The following is a 12,205-nucleotide window of genomic DNA, read 5'->3' as shown; positions in this document are numbered from 1 at the left end:
CCAAACTTTTAAACCTGCCGGATAAAACTGGCCTGCAGTTCAGAGGACTAGACAAGCACTAGTTCTAGTCTTTTATAAAACTTGTAAGTATGATTTTGCTGCTGGCCACGGTAAGTTCTTCAATGTGTTGAGACATGAAAAGTCAAGAAAAATGCCAGAGTGCAGAGTTTGCTGCAGGAAAAAAAAAAAAAAAAAAAAAAAAAAGAAAAGAAAAAGATGACTCAATTCTTTGTCTCACAAAGCATGTCAAAGATATTATAAAGTACTTACAGATGCTCAGCCACTTGCATCGCCTCATTGGCCAAACATCTGAAACCCTGTAGTTCCGACGAGAAGGTACTACGCTTCAGACAATGAAATCATTTCTGTGGCCACAGAAAAAGAGATGATTTTGCAAAGGGGAGAGGACTTTCTGAAACCTGAGTTTCAGTTGCGATCAATACCTGCCTAACCTTTACACAAAAGTCAGCCTGTTGGTATTACCATTTCTAATGAACGTGTCCATACAGCCTTTTCAAGACAACTGTGGAATGGAACCAAGAGGCAGAGCATGAGCAACAGTTGCACAACTCGGGGCTAAACCCTCGTTTCATTAACAGGCAGAACCGGGGTGAAGCTAATATTCATATAAACAAAGAGTGTGGAAAAACAGGTGCCTCAGAGTTTGGACCACATGTAAAAGAAGAAGGAAAACCGTAAAAGACCTGCCGATTTCATTTACCCATCCTTTTGGAAGACATGACTTCCTTTGCTGATCAAACAGAATATAGGAAATTATGAGCAAGATAATGTTATTTGCCTGGCAAATTTCCAGGGCTGCTTTACAGTGCTAAGGTACAAACATTGGTGCCTTGTAATTCCCTGCTAATAAAAGACACTGCAGAGTTATTAGTCTTATTACAGACTAAAGTCATCGACGAAGAGAGAGAAACCCATGAAAAATGACTCCACGTATTTAACATCAAGCTGGTCCCTTAAAACTGTTTATCGCTCCATGCCAACTGGTCTATCGTGGTAACGTTTAGCCACAAAAGCCATCAGATGGATTTGAGATCCCTCTGGAGAACTCTGTGACACAGACATCTCTGAAGATCTTCAGTGACTGACAGAATCTGGCACGTCTGTGGCCATCGAACCATCGCACACAGTAATGCATGTTCTGACCAGATGTCTTGTAAGACATGAGTCAACGTCAGCTTCAACAGCGAAATGCTGACCTCCTTTTGACAGGCACTGTTAGCTGAAAAAAATCCAAAACAACCAAACAAACCCCCTACACCTTCTGTCAAGTTCACACAAAAAATAAAATCCTTTAAAAAGCTTATTAAAAATGTAGGTCTTCTTGACAAAAGTTCATTATGCAGCTATTCAACAGCAGTCTAGACTGCAACAGCTAACCCTACTGCACCAATGTATGGCGGAGAAGAGAGCAAGTCAGGACTCGGCAAAAAGTCCTTGAAATAAAGTGTCTTCACTTTAAGTTTTAGATTTTCATTTTTCTTTCACTGTATTAAAAGCTTTCAAGGCTTTTGTTTCCTAATTAATGTCCTCTGCTATCAGTGACGCATGGCCATAGCCTTCTGAACAAGCAGTCATTACAGTCTTTCTGCTGTAAAAACAAAGAAAATGCCGAACATGTAAATTGTTCCCGCTTTATTCGCCAAGGCTTGGAGACTTGTCAGCAGCCTTAACAAAAAGGTGACGAACGGAACCGGCCCAGCTTTCCGAAAAGGGTCTGATGAGACCCCGAGCGTACCGGTTAGATGGGGGCTCAGCACTTCCAGTATCCCTGCAACCACACAGCACTGCACGGTCCTGTTGCTGGCTGGATCCTGAAACTCTTCTCGCCAAAGGGCTGATGCACCAACAGAGGTGTGGACGCGGAGCTTAGGAGCCCAGGGTTCATCTCCATCTTTGCCACAAACGGACAAAGTCAAGACTTTACCCTCCAGCGTCTCATTTGTAAGACAAGACCAAAAATGCTGCTTCGCTGAACCCTCGGTCAGGTCAGCGCAGGCTGTGTGCTCTCCGACACCTCTCCTCCCTTGATAAGCACTAACAAGGACATCTCAACCACGGACAGTTAGCTCTGCTTAGACCCCTACATCAACAAATTAGAATGACTCATTAGAATGATTTGTTATAATTGCATTGAGAAATTTCACTGTGTTGAGAAAACCCTCAGTCCAACCTTTGATTAGAGAAAATTATCTTGTGCTCCAAGATACAACGGCATCTAACAAATACATGACGATGCTGAGAACACCCAGGGCCCACACGGTGCCAGATAATTTAGAACCAGAAGTTTTGCCCTTTGTTCTGCTGTGACCATAAAATACAATTTTGACTTTTTTTCCCTCTCAACGTTTTTAAACCTAACAAAGAAAACAACTGCTTCAAAATTTTTCATATGAAGAGGAACATTATTATATGACATTCTTTCCTAGAAATCTTTTAAGTCTTATTTATTAACAGAATTAATCTGATCATAAGCTGGCTGACACACAAAGTGTTGAAATATGTCATCTTCAAACCCTGTTTTGCTAATGAAATTTTGGTGTTAATTCAGGGGATAGAACAGAATCCTAGAATCTGTAATATGAGCCAAAGAACAAATGTGGTTCCTCTGGCAAAAAAGCATAATTTTCTCCCTTTTCTGTTGTGGGTTTGTCACTGCATGCTCTCCATCATCCATTTCTTTCCAGAATCTACTTTTTGATGTGGAGTCCCCACTTGGCCATGAGCTTCTACATTAAAACGCTCTGAACATGTTTTGCAGTTCCAAACCCAGAAACTGTTTTGAACTTTCAATCTCAGAATCCAAAAGGATTTCATTTAAATAAAAAATAAAAAAAAAAAAAAAGAAAAAAGAAAAAAAAGGGGAAAAAAAAGCACCTAAGGCTGGGGTTTCATAAATAACCTCCAGGTATCTCTACAATGCAATCAGCTTCATGCCAGTGCCAAGCCCCACCAGCCACCAGGCCGGTAAATCCTCTGGCCGTTTGACTGTACTGAGCTCCGGGTTGTTGCGGCTAGATTGCTATCTAGCAACGAATGCGAGTTCAAAATGAATTGCTAGGGATGCAAGAAAGCTAGTTTAAATTTAGCCTTTATAAGTTTACACAACACTTCAATGACCAAGGTAGCTCCTGCGCAGGCATTCTCAGGAGCTCGGCACCCAGACCCTTACTGGAAGGTGCCTTCTGAAATCCCAGTCTAACGCATCACAACTGGGTTAACAGACGTGGCAATTTCAGCAGCTTTTCCAAGCATCTGCAGGGCATTCATATAATTGTGCTCTCCACTAATCCCATGGTCTAAACCAATGATTCCCGATCTTTGAAGTGTAAGCACAGCATGGGAGAGGCATGGCACAGAGGCCAGGTGAGCTGTGCTGGGTTTTCCCCGTGCCAGGCCAGCCCAGCGTCCTCGCACTCTGCTCCAAAGAACGCAAATCCCGTGAAGTTCAAAGCAAAGGTACCTCCGCGGCACTGACAGGCTTTGGGGATCGCTCCCCGCGCCAGCGCTGTCGTAACCCCAGCGGGCTCGAACCCAACAGCAGCGAAAAGGCAGCGCAGGAGTCGCTCGGCTGCCAGACCCCTGCTCCATCGCGCTTGGCTGTTCGACGTCGCGATTCCACGGCGTCCCGACTGGTTGCCTTACGAGCCACAAGAAAGGAATGCGATGAGCCACAATTTTATCCCGATTTTACGATTCTGCCAGCACAAAGTTTGACTTGCCCTTAGGCCAGACAAATCACGGTGTAACATAAACGCCAAGTCCCTGAAGCCTTTGCCTCAAACTGACCCAACCTGAGGCCACCTGAAGCCAAAAAGGGTTGCTCAGATTGGGATTTTGGGCTGTCAAAAGAAGCGAAATGTTCTTAGAAGTTTCATTTACTCTTTTATACTAATGTTTAAGATATTACTTAAAACACCTAATCAAGATTAAGGAAATGAATGCAATCATGAAAAAATAATAATTTAGAAATCTTTACCTAGCAAAGAGAGTCAAGAATTTGAATTAACCTCAAAATCGGGTATTATGGCATCCACATCTGGATATCACTTTACTGACTAAATCCAAAAGTTCTCTGAGAGCCAGTTGGCTTCTGTAAAAATGCATTTCTCCCTTTGAAAGGAAATAATAATTGGAAGGTCTTACAGGAAGTCACCCGAGAGCATAGAAAGGAAATTGCAACCTGTTCCTCAACGTTCGTTTAAACCAACATTATATTTAGCAAATGCCCACTTTTTAACGATAGTCTTTTTAATAGCTTATACTATATTAAGTCTTCCCAAAGGCCTATGCTATACTAGGAATTGCTTTGTTTTTAGAGTGTTTCTTCATCATCTCTCAAGGTCTTCAGCTTGCCCTAGGTTAGATGTTGTTCCCCATCTCCAGAGCACCTATGATTCCACTTTCACCCAAACCAATTTTTTTTTGCCCCGGGCTAATAAAAAGCAAAGTATTTCTGCATATGCTCATCTAGAAGTTTGTGTGACCCTTCAAAATACCAAGTGATCAAATACTAAACCCAGCTCTTTCTGTTTCCAGAAGTATACACAGCAGTTTACCTTCCTAAGAACTGTTTGGGTATCTGGCTTTCAGCAAGTTTCCATTAAATCAGTGGTTTCAAAGGAAGATTTTTTTAAGAAGTACAATATTAATGATGTTAAACAAAGTTCAAGAACTCCATGCGGAACAGCTCCTGCAATTTCTTCCCCAAGTTGACCAAATCTTACAGAACACATGCTCACAGTACCCGTACAAAAAGCTCTCTGGGACACCTGCTCAGAAACCCCGTGCAGAATCCCTCTGTGGGTTTTATGTATTCCATTACATCGTGAGGTAATAACATAAAAATTAAGTTTATAATAGCTGAACACAGATTTACATGGAGAAGGATTTCATACAACCTATAATCATTAGTGTTCAACACCGAACCATACCAACAGCTGAACTATTTCCACTGAAAGTAACTGAGTTTAAGTGAAGCTACAAATGCAACGGTAGTATTTGCACCCAGGTGCTCAGAAAAAAAAACAACCTGGTAAACTGTCTAAAACATGTTTTTCAAACATATAACTCAAAAAAGTAAGCATGATAACTGGAATTACAGCATGTATCTGACTACAGGGAAGACTGTCCCACTGTCTCCAGGTCTCTGTATCTAGGTGGCCACTGCAAAAGCGGAGAACTACAAACAGGACATTTTCCTAAAGTGGCAAAATCCACCTATACCCCTCAGGAATGTGATTTTTTGAATTCTGTTTGTAGAGCCTAGTGATAACGCAAACTCCCTCTGGTGATTCTGTTTGGATAGCAGATTATAGCCGACATGAGAACAGTTATAGCTTTGACAGAAGAGACTACAGAATGATCAGAAAGAAATTTCTGCTCCTCAACACACAGAGAAATAAAGGCAGATATTTTCCTTAAGAAAAAAAAAAAATCATTAAACAATTTACGAAAGAAAGGAAAAAGAACACTCCACAGATGATAAGATAGTAATGTCAACCTAATTTCATTATGCAAATCATTCAATATAGAGCACAACATTAACTGTACCATAATTGAACATCAGATAGTTCTAACATGTAAAAGCTCCCATGGTTTCTTTACAGCACAAGTTAGACAAACCGTAGGAGTTCATGTTTTTCATGAGTTTCTAGATTTAACAATGTAATTCTTTGTTTGGTCCTAGTAGAGGGCTTTATGAAGAAAAAAAAAAAAAAAGGAATTTCCTTCTTCTATACAACTTTTAATGAAGTGTTTTCGTTGTCAACCCTAGCAGATTATATAGTTTGAAAAATTTTCCATTGCTCTTTACTACTCTGAAAGGAAAAATGTTTGGAAAATAATTCTGCTTGCTTCTGCAGGTGGGATTCTCTGCAGCCACTTTGAATCAAGGTGTCAAAGCAGCAAGGAGCAGAGTCCAAATGGCCAGAACACATAATCAATCAAAGCTGCTTTGAAAAAGGCCAGAGAACGCAACTCTGATGCAAAAATTACGGAAATCTAATCCAACAAAAAAAAGTTACGAATAATAAATACTTTATCCCATTTGTATTCAGCACAGATTTTGCATCTAGTTTGCAATGGAACCTAAGAACATACTTTCCTTCATTGCATCCTTAAACAAGCAAGTTGAGTGTTTTGTGAAAACCAGGCTAAAGCCCGTGCTGTCCTGTGCCGCTGGCTCTCAGGTGGTGCAGCTCAGCTCTCCTACTTCCCAGCTTTTTTTTTTTTTTTACCCCAAGTACTGAAAGCACTGTATAAAGGTGCTGAAAATATGTTAAAATATCTAAGTCACCAGTAAAAGAAAGAAAACAGGAAAGTTTTAAGTATTTGACTGAAGGGGATGGATTAGACTCGCCAAAAGCCAACATGTAACGCAGACGCCTGATCAGCTAGAGGAGAGCGCCTGAGTCATCAGACACGTCAACGTCAAGGTCCAGCGAACGGAACCAGCGAGCACTGTGCGAACAGGAACGATAACTGCATTCATCTGCCCACTGCAGAACTTTTAATTACACTCCAACAGCCAGCAGCACGGGTGACTGTACTCCCCAGATTACCTTGATCGCTCGGTCATTATCCGTTATCAGCTGCTGCTTCGTATCTTCAAACTTCTGTACAACTTCCTGCAGCTGCTGCTGGGCGGTGAGCTGCTGCCGGCTGCTCTCCTCCGCCAGGGACGCAACCGTTGTCTTAAGCTCAGCTATGATCTGCGAAGAAAACAGCACGCTCAGTCTCTCTTCAGTAAAAGGCACGTGTGTTTCATGTTTTTACGTGCGCTACAAGGCATGGCATTGGCAAACTCTGTTGTGCAAGCTGAATATTTTAAAATTAAAATATTACATGCTAGCAAGCGTGAAATTCCACGCGACAAAAAGGAAGAGAGTAAGGCTGCAAACGACAAAAATTGCTGAACACAAAATATTTGGAAGGGTTCTCTGCTATGACATTCCAAAATATTTACTCATGAGAACAAAGCACATCTGTGATCTTCAAAATCAAGCACGTTCCCAGTCTCTCACTGCACCGAAACCAGTAGTGCAAATATACAGCGTGATGATGGTGGTGTGTGTTTTCTAGAAGGACACTTTATAGCTTGATACTGCAGAGAAGAAAACACCCAAATTTACATACTGGGCTGAAATTTAAACTTGACGGTGAAGTTTCTGAGCTGCTGAAAGGAGCGCATTCTCCTCAGCAGGACAGCGGGGGCCTCATTCAGTGCCCAGGACCCTTAAACCATTCACTCCTGATTTGTTGAAATGGACTTGTTTCACCTTTTTTATCACTGTGGAAAGTCATAATTAAACCTGATCCTTTAGGCATATTTACAGAATTTTATGCCGACATGTCATCACCCACCAAAGCTCTTAAACATATGGGAGAGTCGCTGACTTTAATGTATATATTCAAGCTTAAGGTTAAGCTGCTGCAGCAGCATAATACAACCTAATTCTAAAAACACTTTAGCACATAGGCAGCTCAGGGAGGGACGACCAGAGTGCTCAGCCTTGGGTGTTTGCAAGGCCTCCTCATTGCCACAGACACGCAACTATACTCAGGCCACAGTTCTTTAGGAAAAAAACATTTTGAAACAACTACTAACAGGACAGGAGTAACTACATAGTAAGGAATGTGCTCAAGTGAAGGTACTAGAATCATGGGGGAAGGGGTAAAGAAGATTAAAACTCTACTGTAAATTTACTGCTCTGATTTACACCCTGAAAACCCCAGAAAGTAACACAGATGATGAGTAACACCTAGACAGATATTTCTGTATTTCTATTCTAAAAACAAATACATACTAAAAAGGATAACACCGCCAATCAAGAGGGAGGCAGTTTGCTCTTAATGAGATCAATGGGCCAAAGTTTAGAGATTAGCTGGATAGGTGCGACTCTTGAGGCAGAATTAAGCAATATCACTGGCTTAGCAATTTAGGTCATCATTTAGATGACACAGCTCACACAAATTCAGCTTTGCTAGGTGTGTAACACCTGCAGCGAGAAGGCAGGAGAAAGCAACGGATCAAACTGTTGAGATAGCATCTTGAAGCCGTGCCAACCTATACCACTTCGTGTATGTTTCATTTTGACCCTTTTTAAAAAGAAAACAAAGTAACAAACTATTTAAGGTACCACAAAAATGAGATTTAAAGCTTTTACTGAGTTAAGACCCTGGACTAGCATAGGAGTTTGAAATGCATGCAAGGAAATTTCAGCATGAATCGATGGAGAAAGATCTGCTTTGTGCAGTACTTTTCAGAGAAAAAAAATAATCTGTTTACTTTGTATAAACTTCAGAGGAAATTTCTTGAAATATCTTCTCTGTGTGGGTGTTAAAAGCGAATGTTCCAAGAGGCCACAGAGAGTAAGATTAGACAGATGTTGTCAGCAACATGACCACAAGAAAAGTTGCAATTGACCTATTATTAATACTGAACTACAAAAAAAAAAAAAAAAAAACAAAAAAAAGAAAAAAGAAAAAAAAATAAACCCACCAACCAAAAAACAACCACCAACAAAAATCTATGTTCAAGTAACTTTAGGGATTTGATTCAAACCCACAAAAGTAAAGAAATTCAGACATTAGGGCGAAACTGCTGTATTGTGCCAAATAGCCCTGACATATGATGTCTGTGTTGTGCCTGCCACAGAAAGCGCGGAGCCGTGCCAGTCCTGGTCACTGGGTCCAGCTCTCCCCAGTAAAGAGAACAGCACATTAGCTGCAGCAATGCCTAGCTTAAAAAAAAAAAAAAAAAAAAAAAAAAAAGTCTAAAAATGTTTCCATTCTACAAGCCAATAAATTTCAGTCTGACAAAATTTATTATGACGTTTAGGTTACAAGGTTATTACATTGTACTACACTACCTAGGTGTTCCCACTGTAACAATTAAAGCAATTTCCCTTATCCCTTGTTTAAAAATTCAGAAATCCTTAAACTATTCCGTCTGTCTTTAACCAAGGGACCAAGACCCGTTTCTGTACTGGCAGTACGCTATGGCTGGCACCGAGAGGCTGACGTCTGATTGCACTCACCAGGCACGACAGGAACAGAAACGACAGTGACAAAAGGCAAACCTGTCAGCAATGACAGGGTCTCCTCCTCACGACCTGGCATGCATTAAACCTTCTTGCTTGGGCTTTATCGATATTCTGCTATGCCGGTTCACAGGGCAAGACAAAAAAAAAAAACCCAACAAAAAAAAGTAGGGTTTGGTGGTGGTGGTTCTTTCTTTCTTGCTAAATAAGGCTCTCACCAAATGACTAAAAGGGCGTTTAGGAGAGCGTGTGCTCTGACCTCCCACTGACCCATGGAATGGGGAGGTTGGAAGGGACCAGCTCCATGCAGGGTCACCCAGAGCTGGTTGCTCAGGGTCCTGTCCAGTCAGGTTTTACATATCTCTAAGGATGGAGACCCCACAACCTCTCTGTATGCAAATAAATGTGCAAAAAGCACATTAGGTTTTAGAAATATAATGTAAAAACGTATTTAGCAACGATTCTGATAAATGCAGCCTCCCAAAAATGTAGTGTGTAAAAGCGGTAGTCCAATAAATTTCACTGGCACAACTGAAGTCACAATTTTGGACAACTGTTACAGAGAGCGAGGCCCAAAGGTAGCTGAAAAGCTGAAATCTAGAGTTTTAAAATATTTTAAAGTGTTGGTAAAACAGTAGAGTTTGCAGTTTCTTGTTACCGTCTCACTGATGGCTCCCGCCTAGCTTAGAGGCTTCCAAACCATTCTTCGTAGTGTTTTCATTGATTTTAAAAGAGTATTATTAGACTATCGCTACAATTGCTGAAAACGCACTTTGTGAGCGAAAGGCAGGCGTTCTGCTGCGGTTGGGAGGAATGAGAAGAATGACACCTCCACGTAAATCCTTGTGGCAATTTTCTTATTATTAAAAGCTTAACTTCTGGTTGCATCTCCATTGTTTTTCACACTTCAGTACTACCTGTCACTCAAACTGAAGGCTGAAATATGTAAAAATCATCCCGTCTTATCATTTTAAAGCATACATGTGAATTTAAGACACATTTTCCTCTTCCATGTTCAAAAGACCACTCCGAAGAACAAAAACTCAAGTCGAAACCAGTTTGCTTTCAGGACGCTGACATTCTTCAAAGTGTTATTTTGGGCAGAGATGCTGAACTGGCTAGGAGCGACAACATGCCGCAGGCAGCGTGGGGACGGCTGTCCTGCCGTCAGCGGGCGGGCAAACACCATCCCAACACGGAACGCAAGCCCTGGTGGTGCAACTGCTCCTGATTTTACGAGCCGTGCTGGCTGACGGGGCACCTCACCTTCCCCTCCGCTGACAGAGGGAGGATTCAGTCCTCCTGGCTGCTCAGGAGATTAAAAAGTAGATGAAAAAGATTAAACTTGGAACTCCAAAAAACCCCACCCATTGCTTCTAGACAGCTCAGTGCTCTGTGTTTTTTGAGAAGTTAAAAACCTCCAAGACAGACACTAGATGTTTGATTTGGGACGTGGTTATGACTTCTCTTGATCATCAAGACCCACACTTAAAAGCAGAAATAATTACACTTTTCATCAAGTTTCCAAATCAAATGGATTCACCTGAGGTTCCTCTCTTCTCGCTACCTACCTGCGAGGATTTAGCCAGCTTCTGACTGTACTCCTTCTCAGTCTGCTTCAGCCGGCTGTTTGCCTGAAACACACACAAAAGGCGACCAGATTAGCTCAGCTGAAGAACGTGTACAGACACTTTGCCACCGACCCCTCCGCTTGGCACCTCATCCACATGCCTATCGCCGAGCGGCTGGGACCCGCGCCAGCCCCAACGCCCTTTTGTGGCAGCCAAAAAACCGCAAGGGCTTGCCTTTGATCTCCAGCCAACTATTCATCACTTAAAAGAGGGGAGAAATTGTACCTCTGCTGCCAATTATTAGAAAAACATAAAGACCTCTGCGGATTAAAAAAAAATAATAAAAAAATAAAAAAATAAAAGAGAGCGAGTGAGTGTGTGTGTGTGGCAGGGGAAGGAGGCAATGCACACACACGAGTTTTCCAGGGTGATTTTGTTTCTGAACAGAGGGAAAAGGCAAGGAGAAAGCTCCAGGCATAGGCTGCCGGGGTGCAACGTGACACAGAGGACACAATGCCACCTCTCAGCTTGGTGTCTGCAACTGCCTTTTGTCCCAGTGCATGTCCCTTCCTAGCTAAAGGTGGTGACCACACTGAAAATCCACCCAAGGTGCAGATGAACCCACCAGGGGCTCTTGGAACATACAGCCCTCTCCTCCTCCTCGTGTTTTTTTGTTGTTTGGTTTTTTTTTTTTTTCCACAATCAAAGATAAAGAATAAAATAAAGGGAAAACAAGGCTGCTTTGTCATATTGGAATTCAATAAGCACATATTTCTATACCGCTGGGGTAAAAGAGCTCTTAAGTTTTTTTCCACAAATAATAAATAATTCGGTAACAATAATAGTAATAATAAAAAAGTAGATTCAATTTAACTTCAGGACACAACTGTGATTTCTTTGCATTTCTTGCAAAGTGCCACAGTATTGTACTGATAGCCCAGCTGCAAAACGCTGTCCTCAGATGAACTGCTAAGCGCTCGCGTGTTCTTGGCTCTAAAATTCGAGGACAGGTGTCTAAGAAAAATATTTTCTTAGGGGGACAGAATATTATGAAACCGGGTCCTGAAGCAAATTTAAGCTGATTAAATTTTCAAAACCTATCTGACCTCGTGTTCAAATCTTTGATCTGTCGCCCTTGGTTTTACGGCACAGCACCCAGCACACGCGCGCTCCTTCAGCTGCCCGTGTGCCAGCGGGCGTTTTGGGGGACCGCAGGAGCCTCCAGACCCTGCTTGGATCCAGCTGCAAGACTGAAACTCCATTTCTGCAAACACCAGGGATTTCAGTCAAGCAAACAGTCTCATTGATTTTACTGGACTCTAAATTTAGGAGCTTCAAGTTGCAGAGAATGCTTGTGAATCACCACCAAGCGCGAGGGCTCCGATCGCCTTATACAATCCAGGCAGTTACGCACAGTGCAGCTTAATATAAGTATATTACAGCCAGTTAAAAATAATCTTGACGTTTACACGATACTGCAATTTAAGATCTTGAAAACCTTCCAAGATTATGAATTTTAAATATTAAATTTTGATTTTAATAAAAAACCTAAATTTTAAAATTCCAAGACTA

At 41.7% G+C, this 12,205-nt stretch overlaps 1 protein-coding gene across 4 annotated transcripts in view; it reads right to left on the bottom strand.

The window, feature by feature from the left end:
* Positions 1-12,205, bottom strand: part of CEP112 (centrosomal protein 112) — a 171,775-nt gene that overhangs the window by 35,786 nt on the left and 123,784 nt on the right. For all 4 annotated transcript variants that reach the window (XM_040582028.1, XM_040582024.1, XM_040582027.1 and 1 more), the window contains 2 exons: positions 10,634-10,696; positions 6,582-6,731 (listed from right to left, as the gene is read on the bottom strand). In XM_040582028.1, the coding sequence (XP_040437962.1) occupies positions 6,582-6,731; positions 10,634-10,696 (213 nt within the window). The remainder of the gene's footprint in view (positions 1-6,581; positions 6,732-10,633; positions 10,697-12,205) is intronic.

Source organism: Falco naumanni, chromosome 1 (assembly GCF_017639655.2).
Source record: "Falco naumanni isolate bFalNau1 chromosome 1, bFalNau1.pat, whole genome shotgun sequence".
Lineage (NCBI taxonomy): Eukaryota > Metazoa > Chordata > Aves > Falconiformes > Falconidae > Falco > Falco naumanni.
The sequence above is the reverse complement of the archived record's forward strand: the minus strand, read 5'-3'. Positions and strand labels throughout refer to the sequence as shown.